General features: G+C 37.4%; 1 protein-coding gene across 1 annotated transcript in view; it reads right to left on the bottom strand.

Annotated features, from left to right (window-relative positions):
* LOC144958623 (uncharacterized) overlaps window positions 1-21,394 on the bottom strand; it is an 83,656-nt gene that overhangs the window by 24,230 nt on the left and 38,032 nt on the right. Inside the window, exons 3-5 of the mRNA XM_078890720.1 lie at window positions 11,793-12,014; window positions 2,214-2,308; window positions 654-792 (exon numbers count right to left, since the gene is read on the bottom strand). Coding sequence (XP_078746846.1) covers window positions 654-792; window positions 2,214-2,308; window positions 11,793-12,014 — 456 coding nt within the window. The remainder of the gene's footprint in view (window positions 1-653; window positions 793-2,213; window positions 2,309-11,792; window positions 12,015-21,394) is intronic.

Here is a 21,394-nt window from a genome sequence, read left to right as displayed (position 1 = left end):
ATAGATAGACAGATAGATAGACAGATAGATAGACAGATAGATAGATAGATAGATAGATAGATAGATAGATAGATAGATAGATAGATAGATAGATAGATAGATAGATAGATAATAGATAGATAGATAGATAGATAGATAGATAGATAGATAGATAGATAGATAGATAGATAGATAGATAGATAGATAGATAAATAAATAGATAGATAGATAGATAGATAGATAGATAGATAGATAGATAGATAGATAGATAGATAGATAGATAGATAGATAGATAGATAGATAGATAGAGAGAGAGAGAGAGAGAGAGAGAGAGAGAGAGAGAGATAGATAGATAGATAGATAGATAGATAGATAGATAGATAGATAGATAGATAGATAGATAGATAGATAGATAGATAGATAGATAGATAGATAGATAGATAGATAGATAGATAGATAGATAGATAGATAGATAGATAGATAGATAGATAGATAGATAGATAGATAGATAGATAGATAGATAGATAGATAGATAGATAGGTGGATATATAGGAATGTAGGTAGGAAGACAGATATGTAGATAGATAGGTAGGTAGGTGGATAGGTAGATGGGTAGGTAGGTATGTAGGTAGGTAGATAGATAATTGGATAACTATTTGCAAAACCAGACTTACCATTCTCACAAATAAACCAATTGAAATTATTCCAACATATCTTTGTCTCCCAAAGGCCATCCTCGTTTGCCACCACACAGTCGCCATCAGTTCCACTTGGTTCATGTTCGTCCCAATGATTGAAATTTTGGAGGGATTGCTAGATCAACCAATAAATGAAAAAGAAAGACATTGGTGGACTAAAGACATTATATAAATGTAGTAAGTTCTTATGTATGACTCTAGAGATATGAACATTATCTACTATTAATCTGAACATTTTTGTTGACTAGTGATATCCGAACAAAATAGGGAATGAGATTAGCGGAAGAGTAGCGTCCCTTGATTGGACGTCACCGGCGAAGAAGTAATTAGAGAGAGAACATCATTATGGTTCGCGCATGCGTCTCTCGTCCTCGCTTCCTGTGAAACCGCGCGGTTACTTAAATAGTTTCTCAGCGATCTTTAAGTTGACGTTCTCTCTGTAAGGTGACGGCCAATCAAGAGACGCTACTCTTTCGCTAATCTCATTCCCTATTGGATGATCAAACACCAAGATTATAGTTTCGTAGCTTGCATGTCAACTCTCTCCTTACTGACTATTTTCCGGATTTTCCTCAAAACATTATTATCATACACCTTTATATAGAATTGTAAAACTTTAACTCAAAGGGAATACGAAAACTCTATATAAGGGAATGAGATTAGCGGAAGAGTCGTGCCCTTTGATTGGACGTCACCCACAGTCTGTGACGTCACCGGCGGAAAAGTTATTAGAGAGAGAACGTCATATTGTTGTGCGCATGCGTCTCTCGTCTTCGCGATGTTAAGAGCTTCTTAGCCAAACGCATACTACCTATAGTTGGTAAGGAGAGGGTTAAAGTGGTTTAAAAGTAGAAGGACAGCGGAGTAGAGAGCCATGACCAATAACACTAGCAAGCACGACACAAGATTATGATGAAAAGTGTGGACGAAAGTTGTCCACAGTGTTTTGAACGTTTAACCTTCTCCTTACCAGCCATTTTCAAGATTTTCCCCAAAACTTCACATCCAACTAACGCAAAATATATGTTTTATCACCCAAACATAATAGCAGTAAAATTCTTGCGATAAATAATTTCTTTAGCAAAACATGCTCGACAACACACTGTTCATTTTCTTTAAATTTCATGATATACAAAAGAAATTTGAATAACAGAAAATGTTGGTTGTATCGTAACGAATGTGACAATTTTTCTATAGTTGGTAGGGAGAGGGTTAAGTAAATATTTCTGCTATAGATAGAATGCAGGTGACGTCAATATATATATCGTTTTGGAATCGTTTGTATGATAGAATAAAAGATTCCTTGCACTCCTGAGATTTGGAATTACATATAAAGTTCGTGTAGCAGATTATGAACATGTCCGGTATTCAAAAAAAGAGAAATTTCAAGAATCTTGAAGTATTATTACATATTATACATTTTCAACTCCTGAGATAATCTCCATTAACCACGCAAGCATTCGAACAATGGGAAATGGCCCTGCTGATATTGACATTTTTAACGGCTATTTCATACATAGGCCACCCGTTACTTACAGGTGTGTTTTTTTTACCCGGCCAATACCACAAGTTTTCTGTGATGTTTAGTATGCGTAATCCGATCCAATATGGAGAACTCCAGTTGCCGTTGTCTGGGGAAGATGAAAAGACAATAATACCAGAATTATAATTGCATATCAGAAAAGAAGAGGGAGACAGAGGACATTGACAATCTGAACGGTTGGATTGGTGGAGGAGGAATAGGAATCCAGCTATTGAGAAGATCTGAGGACAGATATGGTTGGAGGGACATGATCGCCGATGTCTGCAACAGGCCTGGCACTGGATGATGATAATCATGTACGACATATGACATGTACGGCCAAGAGAAGTGTTATTTGATCCCAATAAACTCTACCTATTGTTTGTTTGTTTTTAACTTTCTCTTTATCAGTCATTTTCCCCAAAACTTCACAACTAACTTTACACATTTATACATTTTTTATCACTCAAACACAATAGCAGTAAAGTTATTCATTCCGATGCATAATTTCTTTAGCAAAACATACTTAGAACACACTGTTCATTTTCTTTAAATTTTATGATGTACAAAACAAGTTTGAATAAGAAAAATGTTGGGTGTATCTTAACGAATGTGACGATTTTCCTATAGTTGGTAAGGAGAGGGTTAAGAGTTTTACGGCGCTTGCAACACATTGAGGTCACATCAGTGCCGGTAAAAAGGAAATAAATGGGATATTAAAAGTTCTAGAATTACAATTAAAGCACCCAAGAAAAAGTAAGACAAATGGGAACTGGGAACAAATAGGGATCAGCTGTAGATTTCAAGATCATACCACCAATGTACTCAGTTTGAGATCACCTATAAGTCTCATCCAAGCACAAGATCCAACAATGAAGAATAGACTCAAATGCTTACATTATTCATTCAAAATTTAAAAAAAATATAATAATACATAACAGAGAGATGATTTATAATGAAAAAATATTATCTCCCAAAACAATAACTATACATTTGACTGTTTCCCTCCCAGCCAGGACCGGCCAGGACCAGAACAAAATCAAGGAATCTCATTCCAAGACAAAGGTCGAAAAGGTGCGGAATGTTTTGGGTTCGAGCCTCGCGCTCGGCGCATAGTTGGGTCCTTGGAAAAGACTCTTTACTCACATTCTCTCACCATACTCAGGTGTAAAATGAGTACTTAGCCGTTAACAACGGTGTCTTTGTCCGAAAAATTGTAATATCGCCTAACAGGCGGCATATCCCGTCCTACATGTTAAATGTTGATGTTGACCAAGAACCTCTTGAAAAGCGCTTTGATCACATTTAGTGGATATTGCGCTAAATAAAGCTCAATCTTTTAATTATTTTTTTTGAAAGCATATTGGAAAACAGATATAATGCTTCTTATGCCGAAGCTTCGAAGCGCTTCACATTGACCAGACCATCAGTAAAAAAAACATTACACACTGCAGATTCGGACATACGAACAAAAGCTCACACGCATCCGATTACACACACACAATCACACACATACACACACACACGCACATACATATACACACTGTACATATATATATACATAATATAATATTTCCGTAACTTCTGTTTATTGCATTGATTGATTGGTACCAAAATTTCAGATATAACGTTTGTCTTTACCAATGAGCTATAAATTCATACCTTCCCCCTCATCCCTCCTCCACTGCCTCTCTCTATCTGTTAAAATCTGCATATTATTACTATCATCGAAACACCCCTCATCTCCCCCCCCCCCCCCCCCCCCCCCCCCCGAGATCTCCATCTCCTAGTCAGGCCCATTTCTTTTCGACCCAGCCGAGTAGTAAAAAAAAATTGAGCATTTATATAGCGTAATATCCACTAACGTGGTCAAAACGCTTTACAAGGGGTCCCTGACCAACAGCAACATTTAACATTTAAACGTGACATGACGTCTGTTACTGTTAGGCGGGATTACATTTGTTTCGGACAGAGACAACGGTGTTAACGGCCAGGTACTCATTTTACACCTGAGTACGGCGAGAGAATGTGAGTAAAGAGCCTTGTACAAGGACTCAACTATGCGCCAGGCGGAGTTGTCGTAGCAGTACGGTCGCCGGTTCAAACCCCCATCACCGCCGCGAAATTTTTATTCTCTATTGTCTTTTGGCACTTTCCTACTCACTTCATCTCAGGATGAGAATAAGAGAGTTAAATGCACTGAGGACAATTAAAGACATATGGACCACATGGAACTGGTTCTAATATTATGGAACCGAAGATTCCATTCCCTATATGTCAATGTGTCTATTTCCATTATAACACTGAGCCCATAATAATTTTGGTTATCAGACCTGCATATAAGAACACTAATACTAAATTTTGAACTTCCTAAGGATTAAAAAAATCTAATTAGTTCCTTGTATATATTAATATATATATATATATATATATATATATATATATATATATATATATATATATATATATATATACTAGTAAGAAGCCCGCAATTTCGCGGGGAAAGAACTATTTTCATTCGATATTGTACCCACCATCATTTAATGAGGGCAGATTAGTAAACAACGCTGTCTGTGTAACTTGGTACATCCTCTGTTGATTTTTCTGTGTGACCCAATGTAAGCCACTATAGCCTCTGACCCGTGACACAGCAACATACAGGTGTCCGTGTGTGAAAACAGGTTGTGGCAAGAAAATCAACTGCTAAAATAAACCTAAAGTAGCAGACGTGAGCAGAGTTGAAAGACTATCTTGGGATCGAGAACTTACAGTACTCTGGTGATCATGTTTGGTGGCGTTTTTTTGCACCTTCGTTGGAGGTGTACAAAAACGCACCGTTTTTATGCACCTCCGTTGGCGGTGCTAGTTGATTAATGAAAATGTTGCTGCTTGAATCTCGAAAGAAAAATAACGATACGTATTGAATTGTAAGCCTCAATTTAATAGACGAAGACATACTGTGGGCGTTTCTGATTTCCCCTTTATCAACAAAACTCGACGAATAAGACACTAAGGACGAATGAGAGATGTGTAGTGTGAATGGCGTAGATAGGGTAAATAAACATAAACAATGATGGGACAGGAAGTTTTTGAAAAACAACAACAAAAAAAGAAGAAAAAAAAACAATAAAATGAAAAAGCCGCGGTAAACGAATAAACTGATAATAATGATAAAATACCCCGTGTGGTGTCCGGGGTCCCTCAACTGAGAGGGTCAAGAATAGCCCAACGCCAAGCCAGCGTGTCGTAAAAGGCGACTAATGGTGTGTGATTCTCCCATCTTTGAGTCACCTGGTCCTCCAGGTTGGGGGTTGGCAAAGGGTTAACACCCCTTTCCGTTAAACTCAAACCGTTACAGAAACACAGACAGACAAACCAAATCCTTTTTTTAGCTTGGGCGACCGAAGAGTTTCTGGAATTACAGAATTTATGAAGGACAACAGACAAAGCCGAAAGGACTCTGCTGACCCGATGACGTCTTCGCCAAACAAGCAGCTTCGAATTGCGTCGTGGAACGTTCGCACCATGTATGAAGCAGGAAAAAGGCTCTCAAGTTGTGACTGAGATGAGAAGATACAGGCTGCATATACTTGGAGTAAGCGAAACCCACTGGATACAATCCGGACAGAAACACCTCAAGTCTGGGGAGAAGATTTTATATTCAGGGAGAGGGGACGGGATTCATACACAGGGAGTAGGAATAATTCTAAGCAAGTTTGCCCAGAAGTCACTGAGAGGATGGGAACAATGCGGAGAAAGGATCATCATGGCGTCCTTTACAACACGGAGTAAGAAGATCAGCATGAACATTGTACAGATCTATGCCCCAACAAATGATGCAACAGATGAGGACAAAGATACATTTTATGGTCTGCTACAACAAGTCATTGACAAGTTGCCAAGGAAAGACATCAACATATTGATGGGAGATGCTAATGCAAAAGTGGGACAGGATAACGTAGGCTATGAAGGTATCATGGGACGTCATGGCATGGGAGAAATGAATGATAATGGTGAGAGATTTGCAAATTTCTGTGCATTTAACAGTTTGGTGATTGGAGGATCAGTGTTCCCCCATAAGAGGATCCACAAAGCAACTTGGGTCTCACCAGATGGTGTGACAGAGAATCAGATTGATCATTTTTGTATCTCTCGTAGATTCAGACGTTCATTGGAAGATGTGACAGTACGGAGAGGGGCAGATGTTGGATCAGACCACCACCTGCTATTGGCAAAGCTTAAGCTCCGACTCAGAAAACACGGGGCCAGATCACATACAAGAAGAAAATTCGAGGTGAATGCACTTGATGGGGAAAAGAATGAGGAATTCAAACTACAATTGAGTAATAGATTCCAACCTCTTACTGAGCTCGAGGAGGACATAGATGTAGAGTCACATTGGGCAAAGATCAAGGAAGTCTACATAACAACTTGCCACGAGGTATTGGGGGTAAAGAAATCGGAACATAAAGAATGGATAAGTCCAACCACCTTGGACCTTATTGAAAAGAGGAGAACAAGGAAGGAACAAGTGAATGCAAGCCGAACAAGGGCTTCAAGACTGGATGCACAAGAGCAGTATCGAGCCATAGCTAAGGAAGTCAAAAGATCTGTGAAGAAAGACAAGGAAGCATTCATGAACAGACTTGCAGAGAAAGCAGAAGCAGCAGCGACTGGAGGACACATGAGGATCCTTTATCAAACTACCAAGACACTTGCTGGAAAATATGGGAAACCAGAGGTACCAGTCAAAGACAAAGATGGGAAAACTATTTTTGGAAAAGAGGCTCAATCTGAACGATGGAGGGAACATTTCAACTGCCTTCTGAACAGACCACCACCAGACAACCAGCCAGAAATTTTGCCTGCAAGGAATGAGCTACCAATTAGCTGTGATCCACCATCGATAGCAGAGATTGTGGGTGCCATTAACAAGATGAAAAGGGGGAAAGCTGCTGGACCAGACCAGATTCCACCGGAGGCTCTAAAAGTTGATGCGGAAAGAAATGCTGAGGCCCTGCACCCACTATTTGAGAGAATCTGGAATGATGGGATATTCCAAAGGATTGGAAGGAAGGACATCTTATCAAGCTTCCAAAGAAAGGGGACCTCAGTAATTGTAATAATTATCGAGGCATCACTCTTCTTTCTATCCCAGGAAAGGTTTTCAACCGTATTATTTTAGAGAGAATTAAGAATGCAACAGATGCTAAACTGCGGGACGAACAGGCAGGTTTTCGGAAAAACCGTTCAACCACCGACCAGATTGCCTCTCTGCGAGTCATAGTGGAACAGTCTATAGAATGGAACTCTCCTCTTATTGTCAACTTTCTGGATTACGAGAAGGCTTTCGACAGTATTGACAGAGCAACATTGTGGAAAATTCTGGCACATTATGGACTCCCTGAAAAGATAGTAAACCTCGTTAAGGAAATGTATGAAGGATCAAGTTGCAGGGTTGTACATGAAGATCAGCTTACTGACAGCTTTGAAATTAAGACTGGTGTCAAGCAGGGATGCTTGCTCTCTCCATTCCTGTTCATCCTTGCCATTGATTGGCTAATGAAGGAAACCTCCAAAGGGAGAAGAAATGGGATACAGTGGACCCCTGGACACAGTTGGATGATCTGGATTTTGCAGATGATCTGGCTCTTTTGTCCCACACCCAGGACCAGATGCAAGCAAAAACCACAATTATAAACAGCCTCTCGGAATCAATTGGTCTAAGAATACATCCTGCAAAGTCAAAGGTCTTGAGGATAGGTACGCGTCAAAGGGAGCAGATCAAAGTAAAAGATCAGGAACTCGAAGATATAGACACTTTCTGCTATCTCGGAAGTATAATTGACAAGGATGGAGGCACGGAAGCAGAGGTGAAAGCACGAATAGGAAAGGCACAGGCTGCATTCACATCTTTGAACAGAGTTTGGAGAACTAAAGATATCTCCCTTCAACTAAAGCTAAGACTTTTCAACTCAAACGTGAAGTCTGTCCTACTGTATGGATGTGAAACTTGGAACGCATCACAGGCATGTATAAGGAGGGTACAGATTTTTGTAAACAGGTGCATGCGTAAGCTACTCAGAATAAAATGGATGGATAGAATAAAAAATGAAGAAGTATGGAAAAGAACACAGCAGAAACCAGTGGGAGAGGATATAGGAAGAAGACGATAGAGGTGGATTGGACACACGCTTAGAAAGAATGACTCAACTATAACAAAGAAAGTATTGGACTGGAACCCTCAGGGCAGAAGATCAAGGGGAAGGCCACGAGGAACATGGAGAAGAATTAAAGAAGCTGATATACAGAGAAGTGGTAAGACCTGGAATGAGATAAAAAAGTTGGCTCAGGATAGAGAAGGATGGAAACTGTTTGTCTGTGGCCTATACCCTGACCCAGGGTGAAAAAGGCAATGATGATGAATGATAAAATATTATAAAATGATAACAATCGCCGTTTACATATAAATGCACGACGATAACACATTGAATGGAACCGGTGTCGTTTTTTAAAATATAATAATAATAATAATAATAATAATAATAATAATAATAATAATAATAATAATAATAATAATAATAATAATAATAATAATTAGTATATGATAATATTAATAATAATAATAATAATAATAATAATAATAATAATAATAATAATAAATAATAATAATAATAATAATAATAATAATAATAATAATAATAATAATAATAATAAAAAATAATAATAATAAAAATAATAATAATAATAATAATAATAATAAAAATAATAATAATAAAATAATAATAATAATAATAATAATAATAATAATAATAATAATAATAATAATAATAATAATAATAATAATAATAATAATAATAATAATAATAATAGATTCCAGTAACTATAACAGCAAAAATGATGTCTTTCTCAATAAAAAAAAACTTTTCAAAAAAATGTCCACAATGGGATTGAACCCAGTACTTTCAAGGTTAGCGTCTGACAGCTTATCCACTGCGCTACGGAGCCACGTGACTGTTAATAACATTTAATAATGTCTTTCTAAAACCTTTTATTTTACTTTCAATGCTACTTCTATTTTCTGGTTTTAAATTTCGATTTTTTAGATTATTATTAATATTTTTAAAATTTATTACCAAAGAAATTAAACCTCGGTATTATCCACGCGAAACCATCACACTGAAAGCATCATAGTGGCAATAATAATACTTGATGTCATAAATAGATGAAAACTTATGAAAACTTAGTGTAGGTCTGAATTCCGTAAAGTAATTAAGTGAATACATTATTTCGAATGCAACGATTTGCATAAAAACGCCAAACTGACAACTTTTTACAGTGTGCAGATTGGTTGTTTTTGAGCGTGTTAGTGTCGTCGGTACGTATTTTATGATATCTGTTTGACTCAACGAACTTTCAAACTGACTTTAAATTATAAAAGGAAATCAAGTTATCTGTTTATCTATCTGTAAAAAATACATTTTTAATTTTCAAATCTTTCCTTAGAGTTGTGCGCCGTATATTTTTTTTAATTGACTCAAATAAGCACAATGTTCTCCACAATGTTATATTTTTTAAAGAAAGGATATATATATATATATATATATATATATATATATATATATATATATATATATATATATATATATATATTATACTAGTAAAAAGCCCGCAATTTCGCGGGGAAAGAACTATTTTCATTCGATATTGCCTGGATCATTTTCTTGATTAGCTTGATTACGATTAGATGCACACTTTAATCATGTGTTTGTCGTCGCTGCCATGCTTTAGTCGGCATGATTTTAGTTTATCAGTCAGTAGATATTAATATCAATAAGTCACAAGTCTTTACCACGCTTGACTTGGGAGGCATTCCGAAAGCTCCTACAAAGGGAAACAACTTAAATAATATTCCCTTAACTAACCCCAAGAAAAAGTAAAACCTAGACTACCTTTAACTATCCCTAATAGGAAAATAAAAACCCTAGCATTATGACTAACCTTATTAGAAAAAAAATCCCTTGGACTTTCAATACTTCACAAATTAAAATAGCGAGCGAGAACCAAAACAATGGTCAAATTAGGAAATTCTAAACTTTCATAAATCTATCAAGGTTTGTTCTAGAGTTTTTAAAATGCTTCTTTATGATGACAAATTGAATAAATAAAAGCCTGACAAAAGATCTACGGTGAAAATACAAATTGAAAAAATACTGGGGATGTAGGAGCTTTCGGAATGTCTCCCCCCTAGCACCTTTACTAAGACTTATGACTAACCCTAATAGAAAAAAAAAATCCTCACAAATCTATATGATGACAAATTGAATAAATAAATGCCCGACAAAAGATCAAAGGTGAAAATACAAATACTGGGGATGTAGGAGCTTTCGGAATGTCTCCCGTTTACCTAACTTATGTGAGGTCAAATGAAAATCTGAAGCAGAGGCGAAAAATATCAAGTTTGTTCGGGCTAGAAGCTAGACAGAAACAATTGACAGTTTGCCGACAACGTTTAATTTAATATTTCCCAGGGCAGTAATTATCACATCGATGGCATAAAAACGACCGTAATATTAGCAGTAATATTAGTTGACGTTGTTACTCGGTGGAACTTGTTTAAAATTTGTGTAAATCCGAATACCTTCATGTGATCAAGTGAATAATATCACTATGAATGCCACGATTTGCTGAAAAGTGCCAACACACACACACACATGTATACACTACACACAACACACACACAAACACATACACACACGCACACACAAACATACACGATATTAGAACATACTACTACATAACAACACTGATCACCGCTAAATCAACAACACAACGGAAGTAATAATAATACTTGATGTCATAAATAGATGACGCAAACTGACAACTTTTTACAGTGACGAAATTGGTTGATTTTGAGATGTTGGTGTCGTCGGTACGTATTTTATGATATCTGTGTCACTCAACGAACTTTCAAACTGACTTTAAATTATAAAAGGAAATCAAGTTATCTGTTTATCTGTCTGTAAAAAATACATTTCTAATTTTCAAATCTTTCAGTAGAGTTGTGCGCCGTATTAATTTTTTTATTGACTCAAATAAGCACAATGTTCTCCACAATGCTATATTTTTTAAAGAAAGGATATATATATATATATATATATATATATATATATATATATATATATATATATATATATATATATTGTAAAATAAAGGCTCTAGGGACTTGTTTAGAAAATTTCAGGGATTGAGAGTGTCTGAATCTCGTTTTACGACTTTGAATTAAAACAAGTTATTAGGGCAAGTTGACAAGTAAAGATAATATAACAAAAAGCGTTAAAAACAGAATACATTTACAAGGAGTCCCTGGGCATCATCAGCAACACTTAAAACGTAGGACGAGACATGATGCCTGTTAGGTGACAGTACAACAATAAAAATTTTTTTTTTCTTTTCTTTTTTTTTTGGGGGGGGGGGGGGGGGGTTAGGCTGTCATATTATTTCTTTTTTATATTTCTTCAACATTAAAAAAATACAAAAATACGCCGGATAAATTTTGGATAAGTTTCAATGTTACTATTGTAAATTTGTACTTTTGAGAAAATCGACTGTTTCTTCGTCAGCGATGGTAACAAGATGTGAACCATGGTGAGAGCAAAACTTGCTTGCATACTTCCGAGTTAGCTTATTGTGGAAAAACCCAAAACATCTCTCTTTCTCTTTGTACAGTACCCAGCCTATGGGACAAGATACAGCGCCCGGGACGACCTTCTCAACGTCTATGTATGTGTGAGTATTTGTAGAACTGGTGGAGGCTGTGGATCATAAACGACATTATTGTTATTATTACTGTCGTCGTCACCATAAGCATCATCAGCAAAATCAATGCCAACGTCATCATCATCATCATCATCATCATCATCATCATCATCATCATCATCATCATCATCATCATCATCAACAACCATCATAAAAAATAATAACAACATCAATATCAACATTATCATCATCATCATCAACAACAACAGCAACAACAACAACAACAGAACATCAGTTCCAACATCGTCAATGTCGTCGTCATCATCATCATCAACATCAAGATAATCGCCATCAAAGAGAAAACATAATATTATAAGACATAGCATACATTACCTTCGACCCGTCATGGGTGACTATCGAATAAATAAACAAAATATCATATAAACATTTGTATAGTGCATTTATACACATTTACTATGCTCAATGCACGTCACGATGTTTCATTGCGCCCCCCCCCCCCCCCTGAGGTCTGATCCGCCCAAAATTAAATAAAACATGGTGCCCAAATCTCGTATGTAGACCCCAGAGGTCTGATCCGCCCAAAATGAAATAAAACATGGTGCCCAAATCTCGTATGTAGACTCCAGAGGTCTGATCCGCCCAAAATTAAATAAAACATGGTGCCCAAATCTTGTATGTAGACTTCAGAGGTCTGATCCGCCCAAAATTAAATAAAACATGGTGCCCAAATCTTGTATGTAGACTTCAGAGGTCTGATCCGCCCAAAATAAAATAAAACATGGTGCCCAAATCTCGTATGTAGACTTCATAGGTTTGATCCACCCAAAATGAAATAAAACATGGTGCACAAATTTCGTATGTAGACTTCAGACCTTTGATCCGCCGATCTTGAAAAACGAAACTTCAAAGGTTTGATCCGCCTATCATCGATATTTTGATTTGGTTTAAGGAATACAACTTTGAATTCCTAGGTGCATATTTGCAGGTCTGATAACCGGACGCGATTATGGGCCTTATTTAACACTGTTGTATATTGGAACATATTTTGCGTTGATTTGCGAGTATTACCATAACAACAATGACCCCATAACAATTTGGGTTATCAGACCCGCATATCTCCCATGGTGGGCAGGGAGCACTAAACTGTATCTTCTATCCCTCTATAGATGTTTTCCAACATGCTTTCTGTCTTTGTCTTGAAATGAGATTATATGGTTTTGTCCAGGCCCTGGGAAACAGTCAAATGTATAGTTAGAGTTTTGGGAGATGATATTTTTTTGTCTTGTAAATCATCTCTCTGTTATGCACTGTATTGTTTTGTTTACATATTATATATGATTTGTAAACATTTGAGAGTATCCCTCTTCCTGGGATCCTGTGCTCGTGTCTGGATGAGACTTTTAAGTGATCTCAAACAATGCACAATGATAGTGTGCTCTTGGAATCTACATCTGTTCCCTATTAGTACCATTCCCCCTAGTCATATTTTTTTCTAGAATGCTTTAATTGTAATTCTAGAACTTTTATACTATCCCATTTTCTTCCTTTTTACTGGCACTGATATGACCTTAATGTTTTGTAATCGCCGTAAAACCCTTAAAAACAAACGAGACCCGCATATCGTTTGAACCAACTTGCAAATATATGCAGGTCTGACATCCGAACCTACTTATGGGCCTAGTTTAACATTGTTGTAATGGACCATAATATGGTTCGTCATTTTTTTTTTTTAGATTTCCATTACAACAATGAGCCTATAAGGAATTGGGTTATCAGACCTGCAAATAAGTGCACGTTGTTTTGAACCCAATCCCATCCTCATTAATTGATATCATTACAATGGTAAAGGGTTCGAGTCCCGCTCTGAGCGACGCATAGTTGAGTATATGGGTACGAGGCAAGATACCACAAGACTACGCGTGATCATACTCTCAACCGTTTCTCTGAACCATTTAGTAAAATAATCGAAGTTTGTTTAGAAAACAATAACTATTAACTGAGCATTAATTTCACGCCTCATACATTTTCATTAAATCAATTCTATAATTGAAGGCTTGGTTTTCCAAAACTCGTCAAGTCGATTTTTCTGCTTTTTGAGATTTTCTATCCATGAGATAAATTGAAATGTAAAATTTATTTTAAGCATTAAATGACACAAGAATTTCTATAGATTTGTGTGAATTTGACGTTTAAATATGATAAAATAATAGACCGAATGAGAAATTTTAGGGAAATAATCCTCAATATCTGAAAATGTGTAAAAACGGAGTTAGGGAATTTTGTAAAACCACAACTCAATTGCTTTTCTTTTATAGATTGCGTGTGCTGTTGTGAATCTTTTCCTCATTTGCTACAGTATTTTATGGGTTTCCAAAAATAAAGCAAAGAATAATGGCTCTTAATAATGAATAATTATGTCGATCATTAAACTAAATTTAGGGGTGTCAGCTTTTCAGAGGGAGAGAGAGGAGGGGTTCCGGATAGCTCAGTTGATAGAGCGCTCGCTTCACAGGCAAAGGGACTATTTATGTTCTATAAAATAGAGCATCTTACTCATATCGTGTCGTTAAATACGAATAAAACATTGATTTAAGCAATAAAACATTGGAAAGGCAAGGTTTTCAACATGTCAAATTTGCATTTTAACAAAATCATTGTCTTTTTAGATAATACATTCTTTGTAGGTCGAATTCATTTGTAGATGTGAAACTTTCAACTCACAAATTTTCAAACTGGCATACCTGACGGTGGTTCATAATAACTGAAAATTGAAAAAAATCGATGCCTGCACAATTAAATCCTTACACAGTACATTGTTCAAAATATAAAACGATTATAGCTTACAATGAAACATATTTCTATGCCAATTTGAAGTCGGTCCGTGAAATAGATAGTTCGAAGATGACGTCACTCAGGCTTTTGTTATTGTTTTTGCCATCCGCGTTTGTGAGTTGTTCTCACTAAATGTATTAACCAGACTATAAAAGTTCATGGTTACACAGAGTTTGTGTGTTGGTCCGTTATACTTCCGGATGGCAATGTTGTGAACTCCTTGGCCAAGCGCATTCTATCTATAGCAAAGGCTCTACGCTCTCGGCTTGACAAGAAATACAACTTGTTGCTATTATCATTAATATTTTTAATAACCAAAAAAAAAAAACAGAACAAAAGACAAAAAATAAATAAATAAATAAAACGCAAAAAAAACAACAACAAACAAACCAACAAACAGAAAAATTAAACAAGTCATTATTCCTCTTGAAAAATGCCATTCATTTGATATTTAAAACACACAAAGTGTTTATCTTTTTATAGTCCGCGATTTCAAGGTCTGATAGCCCAAATTATATTGGTCTCATTGTTATAATGGACATACTTAAGACTTCGCGGAATCTGGAGATAAAATTACGATTTATACGAAACAATTCATTAATGTTCAAAATAAATATTTACGTGTAAAATATATAATTTTGATAAATAGATAAATGAATATAGGAGGAGGAGGAGGACCTCACCGAGAAGGAGGAGGACTTCACCGAGGGAAATGAGGAGGAGGAGGACGACGTAGCTCAGCGGTACAGTCTTTGGAGATAAAGATAAAGGGAGTAAATCTGACTCATGAAGGACCAACACAAAACAAACGACGTTTCGGCCCTTGGCCTTTATCAAGTAAACACAGAATACATATATATATATATATATATATATATATATATATATATATATATATATATATTAGATTGTCATAATTATATAGGCGAAAATTTGTAAATGTGTGTGTGCGTGTGTGTGTGTGTGTGTGTGTGTGTGTGTGTGTGTGTGTGTGTGGCTACAGTCTTTGCTTCGTACCCGGAAGGCACCGAGTTCCATCAACCGCCGATGCGCTGTGTGGCCTCGAGCAAGTCACCTCGCCCTAGCTCAATTTGTGGCGTTGCACTGCCTCTGACGCCTGGCTTATCCCAGTCTTCCCTTGGAATAGACCCGTGAGACAAATTTCTCCTATGGGATACAAATTCAATCCCTCGTGGGGGCGGGGACCTACACTCCTCTAAGCTTGGTGAGAAGTTGCCAGGCTTTGATACCAGTAAGAGGAGACACTGGGTAGCTGCGAATCGACTTCGGTCGAGGAGCTGCCTAACGGCAAGTGCGTTACATCGGTGGGGTCTAACTTCCTGTCCAATATGTCCACGCTGTGGGCAAGAACCCGAGACGGAAGAGCATCTAGTCGAAAGGTGTGTTGTGACGATGCTACCAGGCGGGTTTGCGATGGTGCACAAATGCGGACCTGACTTTGCTGATTGGGTCGATCGTCATAACATAATAGTGTGAACCATAAGAAGCAGCAGCCTATGGGATGAATAAAGGGAATTTTATTTTTACTATTATTTTATTTATCGCTTTTGAGTGAGATTCCAAATGATCACTTCGTCAATATTTTGTTTATTTTGTAGGGTTTTTGTTCGTTGGTTTGTTTGGCTGCAACCTGTTTATTTTTTGATAATTTTAAAAACGTACTTTATTTATTGATCTCTGTTTCATTTGTTTTTTTAATATGTTTACTGTTTACTTTGTAATTAACGAGATGGATATTCTCTTAACAAACGGAATATTTAAAAGAGCAATTGTGCCCACTCAAAATGAATTAAATGTATTGATTTGTAAAAGGTTTGAATGATATTCTTTATCAACGTGATATGTGGTTTTGGTGTTGAATAAGCTAATGTACATAACGAAATGAATATATAGACTTTTGTTCTCTTTTGTTAATAAAGTAAGTTTTTGTAGTGCAAATCAATAGTATCACATAATCTTGCCTGGGCGGTTATGTTTACATGATGATGGAGGAGGAGGACGACGACGACGAAGAGGAAGGAGGAGGACGAGAGGAGGAGGGGGAGGAGGAGGAGGAGGAGACGAAGAAGAAGAAGAAGAAGAAGAAGAAGAAGAAGAAGAAGAAGAAGAAGAAGAAGAAGAAGAAGAAGAAGAAGAAGAAGAAGAAGAAGAAGAAGAAGAAGAAGAAGAGAAGAAGAAGAAGAAGAAGAGAGAAAGAAGAAGAAGAGAAAGAAGAAGAGGAAGAAGAAGAGGAAGAAGAAGAAGAAGAAGAAGAAGAAGAAGAAGAAGAAGAAGAAGAAGAAGAAGAAGAAGAAGAAGAAGAAGAAGAAGAAGAAGAACGACGCCGACAGGAGGAGGAGAACGACAAGGAAGAGGATGAGGAGAACGAGAACGAGGAGGAGGAGGAGGAGAACGAGAACGAGAAGGAGGAGGAGGAGAACGAGAAGGAGGAGGAGGAGGAAGATGAGGAGGAGGAGGAGAACGACGATGAGGAGAACGTCAAGCAGAGGAGGTGGACAGCTTCCACGAAGAGGAGGAGAATGACGAGCAGAGGAGGAGGAGAATGACGAGGAGGAGGAGGAGAAGAAGAAGAAGAGACGACGAGGGGAAGGAAGGAGGAGGAGAGAAGAAGGAGGAGGAGGAGGAGGAGGAGGAGGAGGAGGAGGGGGTGGAGGAGGAGGTGGATAAAGAGGAAGAGGAGGAGGAGAACGACAAGGAGGAGGAGGATGAGAAGAAGGAGGAGTAGGAGGAGGACGAGGAGGAGACCCGAGGAGGAGAACGAGGAGGAGGAGAACGAGGAGAACGACGACGAGGAGGAGGAGGAGGAGGAGGAGGAGGAGGAGGAAGAAAACGACAAGGAGAAGGAGGATGAGGATAGAAGAAGAAGAAGAAGAAGAAGAAGAAGAAGAAGAAGAAGAAGAAGAAGAAGAAGAGAAGAAGAAGAAGAGAAGAGAGAAGAAGAGAAGAAGAAGAAGAAGAAGAAGAAGAAGAGAAGAAGAAGAGAAGAAGAAGAAGAAGAAAAAGAAGAAGAAGAAGAAGAAGAAGAAGAAGAAGAAGAAGAAGAAGAAGAATGGACATTTTATGAATGACATTCCCCATGTTAAGGAAACAAACGGTGCTTTGGTAATTTTTACCACGTTTCGAGCAAGCTTACAGTCCTGAACTTGAAATTAAACCCTGCTACCACGTCCTGATTCGTCTGGTAAGCGTTTAATACGCACTAGGTCTGCCCACCAGATAATAATAATAATAATAATAATAATAATAATAATAATAATAATAATAATAATAATAATAATAATAATAATAATAATAATAATGCTGAAAACTTATAAAGCGCTATAACTCCGAGACACCAGACTCTAAGCGCTTAAATTACAAATTACTTTGGCTGAAACATAATCATTTACACTTCTGCCGTACAACGACAAAACCCCGTATATTCGAAATTGGGTCAAACAGACATTTTTATACCATTGTGATCAGAATGACACCCTGCATCTACTCACAAAATATTACAAGGCAATTATCCTAAAAATAAAAAAGTTAAACATTTTAAAAACACCGTATGTTGCTATTTCTATCAGCTGATGCAGCGACAAAACCCCGTAAGTCCAGTTATACTGGGTTCTGTCATTGCATTGCCTCGATACGGGGTTTTGTCGTTGTATAACCGGCCGTGTACTACCGTATAATTGTAAATTCTTCATTAGCTTAATATAAGTCGATCATAAACATCTTCTTTTCATTCTTCTCCTTCCTTTTCTTTATCCCCAACCTCCTCCTCCTCCTCCTCTTCTTCTTCTTCTTCTTCTTCTTCTTCTTCTTCTTCTTCTTCTTCTTCTTCTTCTTCTTCTTCTTCTTCTTCTTCTTCTTCTCTTCTTCTTCTTCTTCTTCTTCTTCTTCTTCTTCTTCTTCTTCTTCTTCTTCTTCTTCTTCTTCTTCTTCTTCTTCTCCTTCTTCTTCCCTCCTCCTCCTTGTCCCCCTCCTCTTCCTCACCTCCTTTTCCTCACCCTCCTCCACTTTTTCTTCTTCTTCTTTTCTTCTTCTTCTTCTTCTTCTTCTTCTTCTTCTTCTTCTTCTTCTTCTTCTTCTTCTTCTTCTTCTTCTTCTTCTTCTTCTTCTTTTCTCCTCACCCTCCTCCTCCTCCTTGTCCTCTTCCTCTTACTTCATTACGAAATATTATCAGTAGTAAATAAATTTGAAAGACCCGATGTAACACTCGGTTCCCAATACATAAAAATATAGGTGAAACGCCGAGATACGGTATAGCACGCGTCATGATGCAACGACAAAACCCCGTATAATGTGAGATACGGTGTTTGCACCACTCCAATCGGATACCGATGCAGTGACAAAACCCCGTATAACAGTAAATTCAGATTTTCGAATAGTACAGATTTCTATTTTCTATTTTTATACATCAAATGTGATAGAATAAAAAAAGACCTTTCGATTGATACCAAATTTGCATCAATTCTCCGCATAGTTATTGTAAAAAGTTGAAGTAAAATTTGAACAGTTTTCCGGCTCTCCTGTAAAATCACGTTTTGCCATTATACGGGGTTTTGTCGCTGTACGGCAGACTTGTCATTGATCATTTATACTTATCATTTGTAGATCAATCGTACAAACAGCTTGTAGTCGTTAACATTTATTTTCTTATTCAGAGGATTTAGTGACAAGTATTCGTTCAGCTGGCGGTCTAAAACTAATAACAAAGAGATGAGTGACGTCAACATTATTCATTCTATTATAAAACGCAACTACGAAGCTCACAACATTGCCATCCGGAAGTATAACGGACCAACACACAAAACGTTGTGTAACCATGAACTTTTATAGTCTGCTTAATACGTTTAGTTTAGTGAGAATTACTCATAAACGCGAATAGCAAAAACCTGAGTGATGTCAACTTCATACTATCTATAGATTCCCAATTTAGCGTGGGGCGAATCTTCACCAATGCTCAGGACATGCTCAAGAACGTGACAGCTGTGGGGTCCATTTCTTCCTCAACCCCTGGATCGTTTTGTTTTTGTTTCTGTTTTTAAGGGTTTTACGGCGCTTGCAACACATTAAGGTCATATCAGCGCCAGTAAAAAGGAAGACAATGGGATAGTAAAAAGTTCTAGAAATACAATTAAAACACAAAAGAAAAGGTAAGACAAAGAGGAATTGGTTCAAATAGGGAACAGATGTAGATTCCAAGAGCACACCGTCAAAGTACTTAGTTTGAGATCACCTAAAAGTCTCATCCAGACACAAGCACAGGTCCCAACTAAGAGGAATACACTCGAATGTTTACCAATCATATAATATAATATATGTAAACTAAACATATTACAATGCATAACAGAGAGATGATTTACAAGAAAAAAAATATCATCTCCCAAAACTATAACTATACATTCGACTGTTTCCCTCCCAGTCAAGGAACTCCGGCAAGGATCAGGACAAAACTAAGTAATCTCATTCCAAGACAATGACAGGAAACAATTGGAAAACGGGTATGGGGGATAGAAGACACAGCATGTACCTCCCTGCCCACTATGGGAGGTCAGGATCCCCACCCAGAACCCCTGGATCAGGAACAACACCCGTGACGTGACAACGATGATAACTCAATAGGTCACTGACATTGCTCAATCAACAATGCTTTGCTTCGATTATTATTATTAGACAGACAGAAAATGAACTCCTCAATAGTCTTCAACAGTCGCAACGTCACTTCCTTCCTAATGACGTATGGTAACTTAGTAACACTGGCTCTAAACTATCGGAACATTGGCGGACGCCGTATGAACTATTTCTCCGGCGAGCTTAAACGCGTATCCAAAGGAAAAAAAACCCCGTCAATTTGATCATGTTTTGACTTTTACACATTCTGATCAGAAGCCATATGAAAAGGGAATGAAAAGTTCTAGCCAGCATGAAGAATAAAAAGTAATGATTTTCTTTGTTTAGAACCAAGATGACCGCCGTTGCCGGGCGCGTGACATCAGACTACTGAATCCAATTGTTGACGCTCTAATCCCATCAATTGATCTTGACTCCTACCCTTTCATTAAAATAGAAATCTTTCACGCGTCCATGAATGCATTTCAAGTTTTGTCCACATGAGTTAACAAACAAGTGAAAATACCGCACACCGACAGGACGCCTTTTTACGACTAAATTTGGACAGAAAATTTCAACCCTAAATATCAGTGAATCAAAAAATAAATTGAGCTTTATATAGCGCAATATCCACTAAATGTTCTCAAAGCGCTTTACAAGGGGTCCCTGGTCAACAGAAACATTTAACATGCAGGACGGGACATGATGTCTGTTAGGCGATATTACAATTTTTCGGAGAAAGACAACGCTGTTAACTGCCAGGTACTCATTTTACACCTGAGTACGGTGAGAGAATGTGAGTAAAGAGCCTTTTCCAAGGACTCAACTATGCGCCGAGCGCGAGGCTCGAACCCAGGACCTTCCGATCCAAAAGCGATTGTCATACCACTAGACCACATAGCCGCAAAAGATAAGATAATAGACCCGCAATAACAAACCTGAGACTTCAAACAAGTTTTAGACA

This window comes from Berghia stephanieae, chromosome 13 (genome assembly GCF_034508935.2).
Source record: "Berghia stephanieae isolate SIO BIC M18660-M18661 chromosome 13, UCSD_Bste_1.3, whole genome shotgun sequence".
Lineage (NCBI taxonomy): Eukaryota > Metazoa > Mollusca > Gastropoda > Nudibranchia > Aeolidiidae > Berghia > Berghia stephanieae.
Note: the sequence above shows the minus strand (reverse complement) of the source record. Positions and strands in the feature narration are given on the sequence as shown.